At 45.1% G+C, this 17,329-nt stretch overlaps 4 protein-coding genes across 4 annotated transcripts; 1 reads left to right on the top strand and 3 right to left on the bottom strand.

The window, feature by feature from the left end:
- Positions 1-392: 392 nt before the first annotated feature.
- On the bottom strand, positions 393-2,025 carry Bctrm7. Its single transcript, XM_024696812.1, has 2 exons — positions 1,859-2,025; positions 393-1,785 (listed from the first exon to the last, which is right to left on the bottom strand). The coding sequence occupies exons 1-2, from the start codon at positions 1,959-1,961 to the stop codon at positions 701-703; spliced, it is 1,188 nt and encodes a 395-aa protein (XP_024552625.1). The 5' UTR covers positions 1,962-2,025; the 3' UTR covers positions 393-700.
- A 45-nt stretch (positions 2,026-2,070) lies between these two features.
- Bcmak5 lies at positions 2,071-4,745 on the top strand. Its single transcript, XM_024696811.1, has 3 exons — positions 2,071-2,444; positions 2,493-3,695; positions 3,746-4,745. Exons 1-3 carry the CDS (start codon positions 2,196-2,198, stop codon positions 4,616-4,618), a joined length of 2,325 nt encoding a protein of 774 aa, XP_024552624.1. The 5' UTR covers positions 2,071-2,195; the 3' UTR covers positions 4,619-4,745.
- Positions 4,746-5,601: 856 nt separating this feature from the next.
- Bckcs1 lies at positions 5,602-10,009 on the bottom strand. Its single transcript, XM_001556312.2, has 2 exons — positions 7,795-10,009; positions 5,602-7,661 (listed from the first exon to the last, which is right to left on the bottom strand). The coding sequence occupies exons 1-2, from the start codon at positions 9,822-9,824 to the stop codon at positions 5,717-5,719; spliced, it is 3,975 nt and encodes a 1,324-aa protein (XP_001556362.2). The 5' UTR covers positions 9,825-10,009; the 3' UTR covers positions 5,602-5,716.
- Positions 10,010-12,320: 2,311 nt separating this feature from the next.
- Positions 12,321-17,194, bottom strand: BCIN_13g03830 (hypothetical protein). Its single transcript, XM_024696810.1, has 3 exons — positions 17,144-17,194; positions 16,800-16,947; positions 12,321-16,711 (listed from the first exon to the last, which is right to left on the bottom strand). The coding sequence occupies exon 3, from the start codon at positions 16,268-16,270 to the stop codon at positions 12,593-12,595; it is 3,678 nt and encodes a 1,225-aa protein (XP_024552623.1). The 5' UTR covers positions 16,271-16,711; positions 16,800-16,947; positions 17,144-17,194; the 3' UTR covers positions 12,321-12,592.
- Between the last annotated feature and the right edge of the window lie 135 nt (positions 17,195-17,329).

Raw genomic sequence — 17,329 nt, 5'->3', positions numbered from 1 at the left:
AAAGCTCCGAGGTGGGTGCTCTATAAAACTTTTTTTGACATGCATGAAAATTTCGTTTTAGCTGAAGCTCCATGGATTTCTCCTGCTATCAAATTCTGAGCAAAAAGGTAATGTTTTAAATTTCTTCTCTTGAACATAAAAGTAAGTGAGCCAAGCGTCAGTCCCGTAAAAGGAAGCTGCTCAAAAAGGCCCAAAATAATCAAAAGATATGCTGATGAGAGTGGGATTCGAACCCACGCCTATTACTAGACCAGGAGATTGTAAACAACCGTTTGTTAAGAGTTAATCACCTTAACCTGGCGCCTTAGACCAACTCGGCCATCTCACCTATTTGTTGGACATAGTGCATGAGTTATCATATATCAAGCTGATCTGAAGCGGGTCAAAAAGATTGAGGGAAAACTTTCTTCTCCACTCCATCCTCAATGAGTTCCCCGCTACATATCTGATATCAAATTCGGTGTATTCTTCCTTACTCTTGACTCAGAAAAAGCACAAGTTGTGTTTTCACAGCAAGAAAGATAATATGGGAGTAGCGGTTTTGTAGTGATTTCTCAATTCATTTGTTCATACAGGAAGACCTTGTCCCCTGGAACGTCCTTCCCTTTAAATTGACGAAGCCCATCTGCTATTCAAAACAGATGTATCCCCACCGTAACGCCTCGCTATTCCTTCCTATACTTTTGAAATATCACGATTCCTATTCTGTCTTTCCCGTCGTAGTTTTTCCATATGCTCCACCTGCCGCTTTCCTCATTTCAAGAGCTCTCTTGTATGGAGGTGCCGTTGGAGGTTGTACTGGATCAAGTGTGATTCGATCCTTTGGTAAATGATATGAAGCATCAGCATCATAGCCAGACAAATCCCCACATGCTAAAAATGGAGCTATCCATCTTCCTGAATTTCTAGCTTTAGCTTCATCATTAGGAAGTTTAACTTCCCACACTCCATCTTCTCTTCGTGTCGTTGTCTTGACTTGATTTTCTGACGAAGTGCCATCTTCGATGTTTTGTGAATGAATAGGTGGAACTGTTGGCTTTTGACTGACAGCTGTATCGACCATTTTGGCTAATCTATCCCCAACACCCATAGGATCCTCCATGCTAGCTTTGAATCCCTCTGGGGGTTGGAAATTTAAACAGACAATGAAAGCTTCTACACTGCTTGCACGACTCGACCTTGGTTTTGCAACAACCACCCTTTCGAAGAAGATCTTCAATTGCGCAAATAGAAGATCAACATTTCTTCCTCTGAAGATCTTTGCAACAAACTTTCCACCTGGACGAAGGACACAAAGTGCCAGATTCAAAGCGGCGAAAAGCAATTGTGATTGGACATAAATGTCTAGATCATGAAGACCTGTAACATCAGGAGCACCATCACTAATAACAAGATCCACGGGATTTGAGGCTTGTTGTGACAAGGATTTCGGATCATAAGAAGAATCGAGAGCACTTAGAAGTAATGGGACAGTCGCAGGATGTGTAATGTCTGCCCGAAGTGTTATGATTCCCTGTAACGGGCTCATGGGCTGTAAATCGATAGCCACGATTTTTACATCTTTTTTAGGTTTCAGTTCGGTCTCGTTTGATAGCTGCTTCTCTTCTGTTGAGGATGGGGTGTTGATTTCAAGTATGTTTTGTCGCATTCTAGCCTCCTTGTCTTCCCATGCTGCCCGACCAAATTTCTCTCCTTTAATCAAGACTCGGGATAGGACTTGAGACCAACTTCCCGGGGCAGCGCAAAGATCTACGACACGAGTAACATCGGAGAAGAGGTCGAATTCTAATGTTATGTTAGTCAAGGTATTTTGCTCAATGCAAGACTGCACAGAGTAATTATATAGTGGGGTTAATGCCTTCATCGAGTTGTAATAATTTGAAAGCACTTCGAGCTCTCCATCCTTGTTCTTTTGCGAGCCTGTAATACGCATCGCGCTTATCCTTTGAGGATTTTCCCATCTTAGAAACGGAACGATTATGAATAGACAAAGTTGTGGAGAAGAACTGAAGTTATCGATGAATGATTGATTTTTACGACAAGGCTGAACCACTAATCTAGCGCGGGGCTGAAAGGCTAGATTAACAGGGGTATCTAGGAAAAAAAGTTATTGATATGCTTTTCTGAGAGAAACGAGTTGATTTGATACAACGAGAAAATTCAAGAACATCGACCTCGAGAATTTTCAGTAAGCAATGGATACCAAACAGAAGAAGCGCTCTCATTCAGAGACCAATGGCTCGCAGAAAGCTCCAAAACGTCAAAAGATTCAGAAACAATCTAAGAAACAAAAGAAAGATGCGCCTAAGAAACAAGTTGCGGTAGATTCTTTACCATGGAACGAAGTAACAATGCCAGATATGTTTGAGGATGCTGAAGGTTTCTATGGATTAGAAGAGGTTGATGATGTTGAAGTAGTACGGGATGGAGATGTTGTCACATTTGTATGTATTTCTTAGAAGGATGTATAGAAGGATGCTCATTTCTCCTAGGTATCTTCCAAAATACAACCCAAAAAGGACGACGACGAAGAATTCGAAGGCTTCGGGGACGATAATGAGGATGAAAAAACTAGCGAGGTGAAGCCAATTCTGACACCCACGGAAGAGAGCGTGGAAGATAAAACCCCGGAAGGACAGAAAGAGAATATAGAGAAAAAGCCAAAGCCCGAGAAGAAACAGAAGAAGGACAAGCCAGATACGAAAGACCAGGAGGAAAAAATACCAAACAAGAAGGAGAAGAAGCAGAAAAAAGAGAAAGCGCAACAACAGCCAATCGACAAAGATGCCGGCCTTAAACAAGACCCTCTGAAGAATGTTTTCCAAGCACTCGAAGAAGATGCTGCAAAAGAAGTCGATGTTTCAAGCTGGGAAGAGCTAGATCTTTCATCCAATACTTTATCCGCACTGTCTAAAATGGGCTTCTCGAAGCCAACTCCAATTCAATCAGAGGCTATTCCAGAAGTGCTAGCTGGACACGATGTTGTCGGAAAGGCATCTACTGGTTCTGGAAAAACATTGGCTTTTGGAATACCGATAGTGGAAAAGTGGCTTGAGGCATATGGAGAACTCGATGAGGACGAGCTTAAGAAAAACACAAGACCTCCAACTGCATTAATTCTTTCGCCAACAAGAGAACTGGCACATCAATTGACTGAGCATATTACAGCTTTATGTAAGGGTATGCCTACAAGCCCATGGGTGGCTGCTGTCACTGGAGGTCTTTCCGTTCAAAAACAACAACGTCAATTGGCCAAGGCAGATATCATCATTGGTACACCTGGTCGTCTCTGGGAGGTTATAAGCTCTAGCAATGAACTATCAGCCAGCTTGAAACAGGTTAGGTTCTTAGTTATTGATGAAGCTGACAGACTTTTGACCGATGGTCACTTTAAAGAAGCAGAAGAGATTTTAAATGCTTTGGATCGTACACACGGTGATGAAGACGACGAAGAGGAAGATGAATTACCACCCAGGCAGACTTTAGTTTTCTCGGCCACTTTCCACAAGGGTTTACAACAAAAACTAGCAGGAAAGGGCAAGCAATCTTTCAAGGATGAAAGTCAGTCTATGGAGTATCTTTTGAAGAAGCTCAATTTCAGAGAAGAAAAACCCAAATTTGTTGACGTTAACCCAATCTCGCAAATGGCAGCCAACTTGAAAGAGGGTATGGTAGAATGTGGCGGAGAAGAAAAGGTAACATCCCATAAACCATAATTCACATTCACACCACTAACAACCCACAGGATCTCTATCTCTATTCTCTCCTCCTACACCACCCCAACCAGCGAACCCTCATCTTTACCAACTCCATCCACTCGGTCCGCCGCTTAACCCCCATGCTTCAAACCCTCAACATCCCCGCCCACTCCCTGCACTCCCAAATGATCCAAAAAGCCCGCATGCGCTCCATCGAAAAGTTCTCCCGCACAAACAACACCGGTTCCGTCCTCGTCGCCACTGACGTCGCAGCACGTGGTCTCGACATCGGAGGCGTCCAACTAGTCATCCATTACCATCTCCCTCGTACCGCAGACATGTACGTGCACCGATCCGGACGTACCGCTCGTGCCGCAGCGTCCGGATCCAGCATCCTCCTGTGTGGACCCGAGGAAGTCGTCGGAACGCGCAGATTGGTCGCGAAAGTGCATGCCCAAAATGCGCTGAATGGGGAAGGAAAGAAATCAAAATTCTACATCCGCAGCTTGGATATCGATCGCAGAGTCGTGGCGAGACTTAAGCCTCGTGTGACGCTCGCGAAGAAAATTGCGGATAGTGCGCTGGCGAAGGAAAAGAAGGGGCATGATGATGATTGGGTTAAGAACGCGGCGGAAGAGCTAGGCGTCGAGTATGACGAGGAGGAATTTGAAGCGCTGGGCGGAGGGAGAAAGGGTAGGGGAACGGGAAGGCGATTGAAGGAGAAGGAAGCGAGGGGGATGAGTAAAGGGGAAGTGGGAGCATTAAGAGCGGAATTGAGGGCCCTGTTGGCGCAGAGAGTTAATGTGGGTGTGAGCGAGAGGTATTTGACGAGTGGCACGGTTAATGTTAATGAGTTGTTGAAGGGGGCGAAGGGTGAGTGGCTGGGAGAGGTAGAGGGTATTGGTATGGAGGATGAGTGATGGGTGCAATTTGGGAGGTATGGTGTACTATATATATGTAGTATGGTGTAGTGAATTAACCTCTTCATAGTGAGGATTGTTGGCAATGAATAAATACAAATATTACCTACCACAATGCCCACATACAGAGAGTATGATGTAATCTCAGCCCTCACTCACTAAGTCCATTTACATAATGATTAATGAATTATATATTCCTACAAGCCGACTACCGACTTTGACTAACCAGCTAACTAATCTCTCACTCATTCCATACTCAATGCTACTTCTCATCTGCACCATCCATCCACCATGCATTATCCCCCACTCGCATAACAATTCACCAGACCCCTCCATTCAGACAAAGCAGTCAAAATAAACTGCCTACACCCCATCCCCGTAGAAGAATACCGATCACGGCCTGTATAACCACGATATCGATAACCAATACATCTCAAGCTTCTTCACATTCCTCTCCCATCCATAAAAATTCCTCGCATTGGAATTTCTGTACACTACCTAACCCTATCATTCACCACCACAATAATCCATTCCACAAAACCGAAGGAAAAAAAAAAGAACCAAAAAAAAAAAATGCACACAGAAGCATTACACTACCACCCCCTACTCCACAATCACCACAAGCGAACCCCTTCCCCTCCCATTCCATCCTATTTCCTTCCAGTGCCAACCCCGTCCCCCCGTCCACAAACCAGAACACAAACACAACCCCATAAAACTAAAATCTCAATCTCAATCTCAATCTTAAACCCAAGCCCGAGCCCAAACACCTACCAATATGCAGGGTATGATATGCAGCATTTTCCCATGTCCTGAACCATTACAACCAAAAAAAAGCTGGAAATTGCCTATACTCCTAACGAATGCAAACGTGTAAACAAGCGTGTAAAAGCTTGAACCAAAAGTTCCGAGCCCTTTTTTTTTTCCCTTTCCTCATCCCATCAATTCTCCTGATAGAAAGAACGAAAGAACGAAAGAAACTTTGACCCGGTATATGACAATGAATACAATTTAGTTGTTGTAATCCCAACAACTACTAGGTATAATTTCTCGGCCACAAACCAAGAAATTAGTGTAATGAGGAAGAAAATCGCAAAGTTAATAACTCAAGTTTGCTTCATCCTCATCATACTCATCCTCCAAATCAATCTGTCTTTGCTCATCATTCCAGTCCCTCGTCTTGATACCCATCTTCGCCCTAACATCTCTCTGAATAGCCAAGAAATACTTCCTCAAACTTTTCAATCCCCTGAGAAATCCCAGATCCGGTTGATCAGGATGACGAGGTGGACAATTCCTTCCTGGTGCTAAACAATCTTCTCTGATTGCACAATTTGCGAAATCTGCCATTTTGAGATCGATTTCTCTTCTTCTGCTTAAAGGCTCGAATGTATTACTATCAGACTCTTCCTCTTCGTGCGTTTCTCCATCATAAAACAGGAGCAGACTAGCAGCATAGAAACGATATCCTGGTAAACTTCTAATCAAAACTTCAAGTGTAGAAAGCTTGTGAATGAGAGTCGGAATATGTCGTAGAATACTTCCATCGTCGACGCCATCATACAAGAACCGAGTAAGAGCCTTTTGAAAGTCCGGTCCGGCTTTGAGATCTCTTCCGAAATACTTATCATGGAAAACGTACCCCTGAGTCTTCACATCCCAAACCTGCAAACCACAGACCCTTACACCTAGATCGTGGGACGTTGTGGCCTCACACTTGGTGCGTTGGGATTGCTGTTTTTTCTCAACTGCATCGATACCATATTGACGAGTCCCCATCTTGAGATCCATAATACAAGGTTTCTTCATGCCAGCTGTCAAATCTTCCAAAAGTAAGAAATATTGAATACGTTGACCTTGCGTCTGGGCTTCCTTGGGATTGACAGGTCGAGGGGGAATTATAAGAGCGCTCGGTGTTATCTTTGGGGTAATTGGACGTTTGACCATGGCATTAGAATCAACAGGCGTCAATTTAGGAATCTCATTGACATTTCCAAGCTTAGGTGTTGGCTCTTTCTTCACAGGCGATGTCACCTTTTGTGCGTCCGTCGGTTCAGGATCCATAGCAAAAACGTCTTCTTCATCGCCTTTGTAGCCAGCATCATCTGCCTCTTCAAAATATTTGAGATTTCCTCGATCATCAGCTACTTCTGTAGGTCTACGGCGAAGTCCACCACTAGAGAAACGTCTCTTTGGTCGTTTAGGAGAGTCTTGAGGTCCTGCAATCTCAGGCTCAGGAGCACTAGTGCCAGCCATGTGATCGAATTCATCGTCAACTTCTCCATTTTCGACATGGTCGTGCCCGTTCGCTTTGGAATCATTGGTCGAAACGGGCGGGGCAGGGGTAACAGGTGTCATTGGCGAGAGTCCGTTTTTTTGTTCGGCCGCGGTTTTGATAGCTCTTGTGCGCATCGACTCTTTAGTCTGTTGGCCATCGACCATCTTATTCGATTGAACTTTCAAGCTAGATTCCGAATTGGCATTTCGCAGCGCGGCGCCGTTCCGCATTGTTCGGTTTTGCGTTCCTAACTTTTTATGTCGATGAATGGGGATAGGTTGTTGTAAAAACGCTTCTCCAAAAACTTTGTTTCGAAGTTCCTTGTTGATGGTGGTTGCACCCCAGCTGACTGCATGCTTGTCTGACAAAGTTGGACGAAACGTGAAATCGCCGCTGGGTGGTGGTTGAGTTTGACTCTGACCCTTTTGCTGATGAGACTCCTTGGTACTGGGGGCCTCGACGGGGTCAATTAGATGTGGATGAGGTTGTAGAAAGCTCTTTGGTATGATGTGTCGATTATCGGCAAAATTGACAGTTGCTATAGGAATAGAAGATGTTTTTAGTGACTGGCTGATCATCCTTGTTGGCTCTGGGACCTTTATAGAATTTGCCTGCCCATTCGTGTCGGTCGAGGAAGCAGCATCATCTTTTGTCAGTTGTCCATCAGTACCGGTGGATTCGGTTGTGGCATCTTTGTCATCCTTGGGTGGTACTTTTGGTCGCACATGCTTTTTCTCCAAAGTCACATTCAAAACACCAATATATCTAAAGATTAATCAAAATAAGTACATTAGTTCAGGTTGAAACTGGTGCCTGAGGAAGGGCTTGGTATGTTGTCTTGATGAAGACTCAGCTTCGATGCCAGAAGCGGGGATGAGTCAATGAAATATACACGTACCTGGGAAGAAACTTCATAAGCTGCGGATGTTTTTGCTCGCATATCTCGTAAAACTTATTTTCACCATTATTTAATTCCTTGCAAACTGCACGGTTTGAGAATCGCCACATGGTAGTGTGACCACCGACTTGATGCTTGTATGGAATTAATTCAACAGAGCCTTTTGATTTTCTAGCTTCGTCTTGATCTTCGGTAACATGTATCTTGGGTGTCGGCACCATGAAGCTACGACGACGCCTTGAAGATGTAGGTGTTGCCTCGGGATCATCAGTTAAGCTTGACTCTTCATAGGCCGTGGATTCTCCTTCATCGTATGAGTCATGATTTGGGTCATAAGTATCTGTAGGAGTAATATAGCCATTGCTTTCTGCTGCTGGCTCATGCTGCTTAGGAAGACGTGGCGATGGCAGTGGTCGTGATTTACCTTCTTGACTTTCATAAGTTTTATCTACTTCACAAGATGGGACTCGATGTTCTTCAAGCCACTGTTGTGGGTCTGAATCTTCTGATTGGACTTGATCATTACCCCCAACCCTTGCGACAAGGTCTATTCTATCTCGCGGGCCCTCTCCTCTTCGTTCAGATGTAGCATGAGGGGTCTTGTGAGGAACGAATAACGCCGATGAAATTTTCTCCTCGCCGGATTCATCCCCATCATCACGACTCTTAGTCTTTATTAGTTTAGTACCATCTTCACTGTCTTCTCGATCTAACTGAGGTTTGCCTATTGAATTCTCCTCGCCTGAATCCGACTTCGACTTCTCAGATTCTGGAGCTGGTATGCTTCCTGAGAAGGAAGATCCTTTCGCATTACCGGGTGTTAAATTGTGATGCTTGCGTATATCCGCCAGTAGCTGTGAAGGCATTCGTCTTACTTTGTCTGGACGCAGAGTTTCGATACTGTGAGATGGATCAAAGTAATCCGTCTCAGTAGCCAGTCCCTCGGTAGGGTTGGGAGTGGATTCGTAACCCTTGCTGTAGGCGGATGACTTGGTAGGCGACTTCGGATCTGGAAAGGGTGATAACGGCTCACTTGCGATGCCATGTGCCGAATTTGTCCTTGTATCTATTGTCCCACCTTCTGGTATGCTACTGATCCTAGCAGAAGAGTTTGCATCTTTTGGATGAGCTCTGTTCTTATTTTCGCGCTTCTTTGTCTTATCCTCCGGCAGACCTTCTCTAAAGAATCTCAAACTGTGACTTGCTTTCCGACTACGGTTGTTGTGCTCGACTCCTGACAAAGCTTCCGCAATAGCCTTCTCGACCGAACCACCTTGATCATCATCTCCTTGTTCGCAGATTGACCAGGCCTTCTCCACAGGCGGACTTGCCCTGGCATCCCTCCATGATCGATAGCTAGCTCGAACTCCATCTACAGGGGGGTTATCTGAAAGTGACCCAACTGGTTCTTGCATGGGTGTTGATGGTCGAGTTATTATGGCAGTATCGCCCGGGTTGGTGGAGAAAGACCCTTTTGGTAAATCCTGGACTCGCTTCTCCTTCGCTGTTCGCTCGAGAGAGGTTCCTCTTCCCTTAACGTTTGAAGTTCTGAAGGGGTCCCGGTGACCAGAGAGAGCATGATTGACTTGATCCATATCGAAGATCAAACCTGTGGAGACGAATGGCGTTGCCCCGGCACTGACAGGTCTGTTGGACATGATCCCGTTCGGATTATACGTAATCGAGGCTGTAGCAATAACCGCTTCGTTCAAGTCCTCTGCCAAATTCCTAGCTCTCTCATTCTGGTATTGACTGTTCGAGGAAGAAGGGCGTGGCTGTCGTATGCTGGAGAATGTATTTCGAGGTGTGCGAGGCGTAGGATCGATATTGGTGGCCGCGGATTCTTGATGGTTTAAGGATAGAGCTTGAGTTAACAAAGAGGATGAATTTGCACTTGAAGACGTTGGCGGCGCGTTGGCCCTTCCTTGTGCTTCATTTTGATCGCCATGCTGAGAGATCTGTTGACCTTGCTCAGTACTCACCGGAGGGGTGTGTGCGGCATTTCTGGAGTCAGTAGGGGAGTTTGACATGAGGCGCACATTTATCGAATCCAGTGACAGCGTGAGGAAATGATTCGCAGGTATTGAACCTTCTGTGTGTGATTTTTTTTCAATGGCTGGATTGAGTCTGGGAAGAATGAATTGAAAGCCAAGGATCAATCAGGCAAGGATTTACGATCAGGGAAAGTGTATGTTTGATAGAAGAATAATTTCTCTAGGAAGCAACAATAGAGATCTCTTGAAGCTAGTAAAAACACGTGGAATTTCTCTTCTTGATATAGAAAATAGGAAATTCTATGGAATTGGATGAATTGGATGGAATTTCAGTGTTTTGTACTTTCTTCTTCTTCTCCTTCTTTCTTTTTCTTTTCGATTTTCCCTCTTGTGTTCTTTGATAAGAAACAACAACAACAACAACAGCGACGACGGCAGATTTTCCTCTTGTCTTGTTCTCTCCCGGTTATGTGATGTGTTTCTGGACGAGCTTGATATGTTATCTGTGAAATGCAGTGTGCTGTAGTGCTGTGGTGATGCCGCGTTGTTGATGTTGGTATTGGGATGGATTAAACAATTGGAAGAAAGAGGACTGGAATGGATGGTCGTAAGGTACCAACCAGTACGGGACGGGTTGGGCTGGGTTGAAAGTTACTAACAAGTGACTAGGTACGGAGGAGCAATAGAACTTAGAATTGAGCGGAGGCTAAAAAAGTGGGCAAGAGTGGTCACACACATAAATAGAAAGACCCGAAGCAGGCCAGGAACAAGAAGAAGAAGACGGAGAAGGAGGAGAACAAGAACAAGAACAAGAACAAGAACCACAGCCACAACTACAACCACAACCACAAACACACCCACCAGGATAAGTGAAGTTAGAGTTTTGGTTATAAGCAGAAATGCGTCCTTGGTATCTAGTGCTGGTGCAAGTCTTGGTGGTACGATCAGGTCGACTTGATGTCCATCACTCCGATACGAAATGAGACTCTTGAAACAACACCAACCGTTGGATTCGAGGAGGCATATTACGCAGAAAAAGGATATCACGTTCAGCTGGGCATCAATAAGAGAAACGTAATTGGGGCTTGGATGGGGATGGCGACGGAGAGTCCCTGAGTAATGCTCATGCCAAAAACCAGAGTCCGTTTCCTCGTATGGTTTCCCGGCGTCGATATCGGTATTAGTCTTGATGCTGGGATTGGCATTGTCGAATGATGCATTGCCCAGCACCGTTTGCCTACGACCGAGATAGGTAGGTGGAAAAGCATAGGGCTGTCACACACACACACACACACACACACTCTCTCTCTCTCTCTCTCAACCTTACACATAGATATACCACGTACGTAGGTAGTGTGACGGGTGACGCGAATAAGGATCGATTGCCTCCAAATCCGATAAGTGATCCATCCATGAATGAATGGTATGATATTGGCTACATGCGATGAGATGAGATGCAGATGCAGATGAAACTTGCCTCGTCGAGCATATCGATCATCACACTGCAATCATCCATTCCCATGCCTCCATCGCGCCGGCTGATCCCACTCCCGAGCACTAGCATCTATCATATGAGAATCGAGAAACTGTAATCTATCTAATAAGCTTGTGGATATCACATCACCTTTACTTCTTCCATGGCATGCGAGATACTCGATAGCGACCCAGCACGCACTCAACGCGGGTCCCAATTAGATTAAAGAATATCCATCCGTTCCATTCCTTCTCCAGCAAAACCCATTCTCCACCTCCACTTCCACCTCCACTTCCACTTCCACTTCCGACTCCATTTCTCTGATCCATCATGCTCTTTTCTGCATCCTTATCACTCGTCCATCGTCAATGCCAAGCGACGATGGGGTAGGTAATCCAGAGGGCGATTTATTGTAGCGTGGCTGACTAGGGACCTAGGTACTTATTTATAAATCATCCGACCCAGCCATATAACAACAGGTATACAACACCACCTTATCAGATACTACATACATACATACATACATAATACATAGTATTACATACATGGCGAGCACATCGCTACCAAAAATCATCAATCCAATCCAACCCAATCCAATCCAGATAAGCATCTCCCCAAGTCCCAATCTCTTATCATACTACCGTGTCTACTCCCCCCCCCCAAAATCCAATAACCACCCACCACTACAAAACGTGGGGCCATCCATCAACATTCCATTCTATCTAGGTAGGTACCGGTACTACCCACTACCCACTACCCACTACCCACTACCCACCACCCATCCACCACCCATCCACCCCATCCTCACATTCTCACACTCGCACGCTACATCCAACGCGCTTCCAATTGGATAGAGGGCGACAAGGCGAAAAAGGAAAAGAGAGAAGCGGTCAAACAAACAAACAATCCATCCATCCATCCATCCATCCATCCATCCACCATCAATATTGCGTATTGCGGGGAAAGAACCAGGATTCCATCCGGTACCTCGAAAGATCATGACAAACCCGCACTATTACCAAGTACCAAGGAACCAAGCACTTCACAAATTAAAAATGTGTAAAGTCAATTTCCAGTCATCGAATCACAAAACACTTTATGTAATTATTTACTACAACTATGACTATGACTATAAACTATAACCTCATCATAAGATCTTCCGTCCTTGGCTAGGCCATGTAAGTAAGCAAGGGTATTCTAATCATCTCGTGTCCCATCCGTTTGATCCGATATTTGTTAAACCATCCATCCATAACACCAAAACCCAAGCAATTTTACACATCAACTTGACGCTCCCATGATATCCCCTTTCGCTACAATATCGTACCTATCATGTCCATATATTCTCAACAGAGAACATGCCTCGTGAATGTAAACCACCATCCCGTTTCGGCGTTGTCAATTCAAATTCCGTACTAGCTTTATTCATCTCTCCCTCTACCGACCACGCCCCCCCTAAGAAATCTTCCGCCTCATTCAGGAAGTCTCCCAATACATGATCTCCCAATCTTGCATTGCTAGAAGTTTCATTCAGGGCTGTATTTGTAGACAAACAAGGATTTGAAACTTGACCTCCCAAATCACCTTCATCTATATCCTCAAAAGTTGTATAACCTTGACTCTGTGCTTTTCGGCTTCGTGAGGGACTTACTGTGAGACGACGTTCTCGCTCTCGCGAAGAATGGCGATCAGCCGAGATGAAGGCTTCTGCCATTGCATCAACTGCCGGGCTACTGGTAACCAGGTGAGCCGCACCCGAAAGCGTGCTTTTGTACTTTGCGATCGAAGAAGGGCGCTTGATGGAGCTATCAAATTTCGGTGTACCATCGCCCACAGGCTTCCTACGAATTGCAGAGAAGTGATTTTGGAAGCTATCTATATGGGTGATGTTGTCGTCAAACTCAGCCCTTTTACTACCGAGATCCCCTGGGCGATATGTGCTCTCCGGAGACGGGGAGCGGCGCTGACGCCGCGAGCTACGTTGAGATTGAGATGGATCTACTTCGTCCAATAGTCCGAATGATACTCGCTTGCGTTTCGTGGTTTTTTTCTTGGAGCCATTCACCCATGGGTTTAGTGTAGCGGCTTCTACGAGAAGCTGTGTGTTTGATGGCCGCTGGTCCATTTCTGGTGTATTTGGTTCTTCTGGTGGAGGACTTGGTGTCATGAGATCACGGAAAGGTCGAATAAGATCATTATCTGGCGTGACAGGGCGCTCTTCTCTTTGCCAACCAGAGTTTGGAAATTCGTCAGTAGACTCTGGTTCGACAATTTCAGTAGTTGTAATTAATTGAGGTGCAATTATCAGTTCCGCTTCAGCTGATGCCCAGGGACTCTGTGGGTTATCATTTTGAACAATCTTTTGACCTTCAGACCGTAGACTAGAAATAGGAGCTTGGGCAGGCCCATTATCTTCAGAGGGAATAGCTACAATTTCTTCTCTGACAGCTGAATTTTCGGTAAGATCCTGGTTACTAGTTGGTGAGAGGACTTCTTCTCCACTAGGTATCAAGGACGTAAATTGATCCCACATTGTGCTTTTGGAATTCTGGTTGATGCTCCTGGGGTTTGGAGTTGATGTGAGGTTGTTTGTTCGTGCGGGTGATGATGACGTTGATGTTTGGCCGCTAGAAAGAGCCGAATTTAGGGCATTATCGGCATCGGCCTCCGTCCGCATAACTTCCTGCACCTCTTTCGGCATATCCTGAGCCACACCTTGCAAATCTCCCTCATCTTGAATTTTTTCAGAAGCCGCTATTATATCGATATTAGATTCTTGGTTAGCTTGGAGCTCGGTAACCTCCTTGATCTGTTCGCTCTCAAGCTCAATATCAATTACCGATGCGACCCCTTCTGTCTCGACTTCTTTATTAGCATCCAATCTCTGGACGTTTCCCGAGAAACTACCTTCAAGATTATCTTCCCGGGTAATTTCAATGGCTTCTGAATCGAGTATGGTTGCGATGCCATGGGATCGTTGATTGTCCTCCAGATTTTGTGTCAGATCGGGGGCCTGTGAATGTTCATGGGTATTATTCATTGAGTTGACTGGGCTGGTATTGTACGATTGTGTACTCGTCCCATCAAGATTATCGCAAGGTGATGGTGCATCGAGTTGGCTGGAAATTTTGGGTAGAGTCGGTAAATGTGGTGATGATTTTGAGGCAGGGCGTGTAGATTGTGCAGGAGAGGAATTTCGAAGGCGCGATGATTGTAAACTACTTTTGTGCTCATAGTCAAGAAACACAGGAGCTTCTATATGCTCGAAAAGAAGTGGCTGTCCCAGAAGATTCGAACTTTGATAGATCTGCGTGATGTCCATTGAAGCGGATGATTTTGGAGCATGATTCAAATCACCTTGTGTTGTAACCCAGCTATCATCAATATCTTCGTGTTGTGGACAATACTCTCCTCTAACTGTTCTATCGGATCGCATCGTCGATGGAGTAAATCCAACTTCTTCTTGTGTAGTAAGCCAGCTTTCATCGGCCCGAGAGCTTCTACGAGATGAAACTTTCGATCTTGAAGATTTTATCTGCCGAAGCGGAGATACTAAGGTTGTTTCCACCTTCTCGGTTGGGTGTAGAATCAAGGGGGTCGAGAGTGCTGCGTCGCTTTGAAATTTTGGGTTGGACCCAATATCTTCAGGCAATAGAATTTCGCTACCTTCTCCTCTAGCAGTTATGGGCTGACTCGAAACCTCTGGGGAAGCAGTCTTACGTTTAGACTTTTTTCGGAACTGAAATTGCTCCAAGTTGACAGAAGAGGGTGCAACATCAGTGACAAAACTGATATTTCCAGGAGTTTCCTGATTTTCATTAAGTACTGCACCGGATCCCGGAGGTGAGGGGAGTCGCAGTGGAGTGGCCGACTTTGTTGACGAAGGCTGCGGGACGCAAGCTTCTTTGCTATCTGGGGTGTCAAATGGCACAGGAGAGCTAGGCTCAGGCGAGTTTTCGTACACATAACCAGATCTATTACAGGATTCCAAGACGGAGGAGCTGCGCAGTTTTTGTCCTTGTTGTCCGATGTTAGTGTGAAACGATGCTTCTGTATCAGATCCGCCGTTACTTGGTTGCTGCAGAGATGTATAGATCTCTGGATTAGTGGAATTTTGTTGTGGAGTCTCTATAGGAAGATCGAAATGGGGTTGAATTTTATGCTGAGTTTGCTTCTTTGCAACAGTTAGAGTGCCTGCGACCTTGTGTTGTAGTTTTTGACTGTTTGCATGAGGTAATGGAGTCGGCGATGAAACTGCTGGATCTTCCCAACGAGCTCGTTTCGAGACATGAGAACCTTTCAACCAAGCTACATCCACAGTTCTCTTGACAGCAGTATAGGTCTCTGGCTGTCTACCATAATTATCTTTGTTCGAAATCGAGCTTCCCATGGTTGGTGCATCTTCAAAGTCCCTTAGTTTCGCATATGTAGGGAGTGCCGATTTTGGAGCCTGTGGTAATGATGGTCTGATTGTTCGCTTGTCTTCAACTATTCTGCCCCCTTTTTCTATAGTTAAATCTCCGTGTGTGGTCTCATCCACCAGTATTCTATTTGGGCCACCCGAGGACTGAATCCCCGTTTCCACATAGTCGTTCATTTCCATTTCTTTTGCTTGTCGTTTAGCATCCCTTCGGCACCATGCAAGTGCTTCTGTGGGACTCATATCCTTTCTGCCATGTTCCCTAGCTCGTCGCATAACATCCTCTTTTCTAAATAGCATATCTTTTGAACCGGGTTTCCACCAGTCCCCCTCTCGATGTCTCCAAGGATTTACCCAGTCGTCAAGAGGTCCCCTCAGTTGCGCAGATTGTATAATTGGCAATTGCCCACGGTCCACCCTTTCCGCACATTGTTCGTATTGCCGTCGTTTTTTGATTATTGCTCTTGGATTCGCCTCGGAATCAGAACCCTCACAAATGAGATCTTCGGGCTTGTACGCTGGTGTAAAGTAAAATGGTTCGTCATCGTTATCGGAGGTCAACGAGGACCTGCTCATGTGGAGAGACATTCCTGCAAATAGTCCATATGCTACATTCCAATAGTTGAGTTGTGTCTCAAAGTGTGAATGTGATCACAGAAAGTAATCAGTTATCGCATTTTGATGTGGCTGACCAGGCAACTCTTTTCGTGTTTGCGTGTTTTGGCGAGGACTCGAAAACACGTGATGAGTGGCATTGGCTTAAAGTGTTTTTTTTTAAATCATTAAGCTTCTCTCACACCACACATTTATGGGTTCAATCTAATAAACGCTTCGAGTCTCTGATTGTAGGTTATTGTTTCTTTTTTACTTCGGTTCGAATGCTCAAGACCTTGAAGTCATACGTAGTATCTGGCTTGTAATGGACAACTGAACGATATAAATGCAATCATCGGCCTTCCACAATGATGAATGCTCTTCCCCTCCCTTCGTACCCCGTCTGGTCAGCCCCGCGAAAGGATGTGTCCGAATCTGATGCAGAAACATTTCAGTAAGTGCAAGCTCATTCTCCGATCAGAGCTACACAGGAGGTAGATATCTACTTTACTTGCATCCATACCTCGACGATCTTGAGCAGGTACCAACCAGCAGGTTGCTTTCCCATGACCTGTTCAAAACCACTTTGGGTAGCAGGTCAAGGTTCATATTGGCCAACGATATGCTTCCAGTACGGTCCGCTTTAATAAGGTTATCGGAAGATTAAAATACTGGAACAAGTCAACACACATACATACCTAGGGATTAAGTTTGAGATGAACTGATTTGGGCCTTGGTAATCCAGAGGATGAATAATATCTGGAATATCTGCATTGCCAGCTCAATTGAGCTCCGCAGCATACCAAGATATCTCAGCCTTTAATATAATTTGTCAAATGGGAGGGGGGTATTCGACTGAGAACTGACATATTGAAAGAGGTCTATAGTATCATCGAGCTGCAGCTGGAGGTAGCAGGCACGAGATGGCCTGAATCGTCATCTACTCCATACCGTGCTATACGCCGTCCCTCTTGTTATGTTATACTTCTTTCCTTTCTTTTTGTTTTATTTTCGGATCCATTCGACGTGGGGTTGAGACTGTAGTGGCTTGGA

This window comes from Botrytis cinerea, chromosome 13 (genome assembly GCF_000143535.2).
Source record: "Botrytis cinerea B05.10 chromosome 13, complete sequence".
NCBI classification, from domain to species: domain Eukaryota; kingdom Fungi; phylum Ascomycota; class Leotiomycetes; order Helotiales; family Sclerotiniaceae; genus Botrytis; species Botrytis cinerea.
The sequence above is the reverse complement of the archived record's forward strand: the minus strand, read 5'-3'. Positions and strand labels throughout refer to the sequence as shown.

Coding starts and splice junctions, on each gene's coding strand:
- Bctrm7 (XM_024696812.1), bottom strand. CDS start 1,961: ATGGGAAAATCCTCAAAGGATAAGCGCGATGCGTATTACAGGCTCGCA. Junction 1,786..1,858: donor ATTATTACAACTCGATGAAG/GCATTAACCCCA, acceptor ACATAACATTAG/AATTCGACCTCTTCTCCGAT.
- Bcmak5 (XM_024696811.1), top strand. CDS start 2,196: ATGGATACCAAACAGAAGAAGCGCTCTCATTCAGAGACCAATGGCTCG. Junction 2,445..2,492: donor ATGGAGATGTTGTCACATTT/GTATGTATTTCT, acceptor CATTTCTCCTAG/GTATCTTCCAAAATACAACC. Junction 3,696..3,745: donor AATGTGGCGGAGAAGAAAAG/GTAACATCCCAT, acceptor AACAACCCACAG/GATCTCTATCTCTATTCTCT.
- Bckcs1 (XM_001556312.2), bottom strand. CDS start 9,824: ATGTCAAACTCCCCTACTGACTCCAGAAATGCCGCACACACCCCTCCG. Junction 7,662..7,794: donor CTTATGAAGTTTCTTCCCAG/GTACGTGTATAT, acceptor ATTAATCTTTAG/ATATATTGGTGTTTTGAATG.
- BCIN_13g03830 (XM_024696810.1), bottom strand. CDS start 16,270: ATGTCTCTCCACATGAGCAGGTCCTCGTTGACCTCCGATAACGATGAC.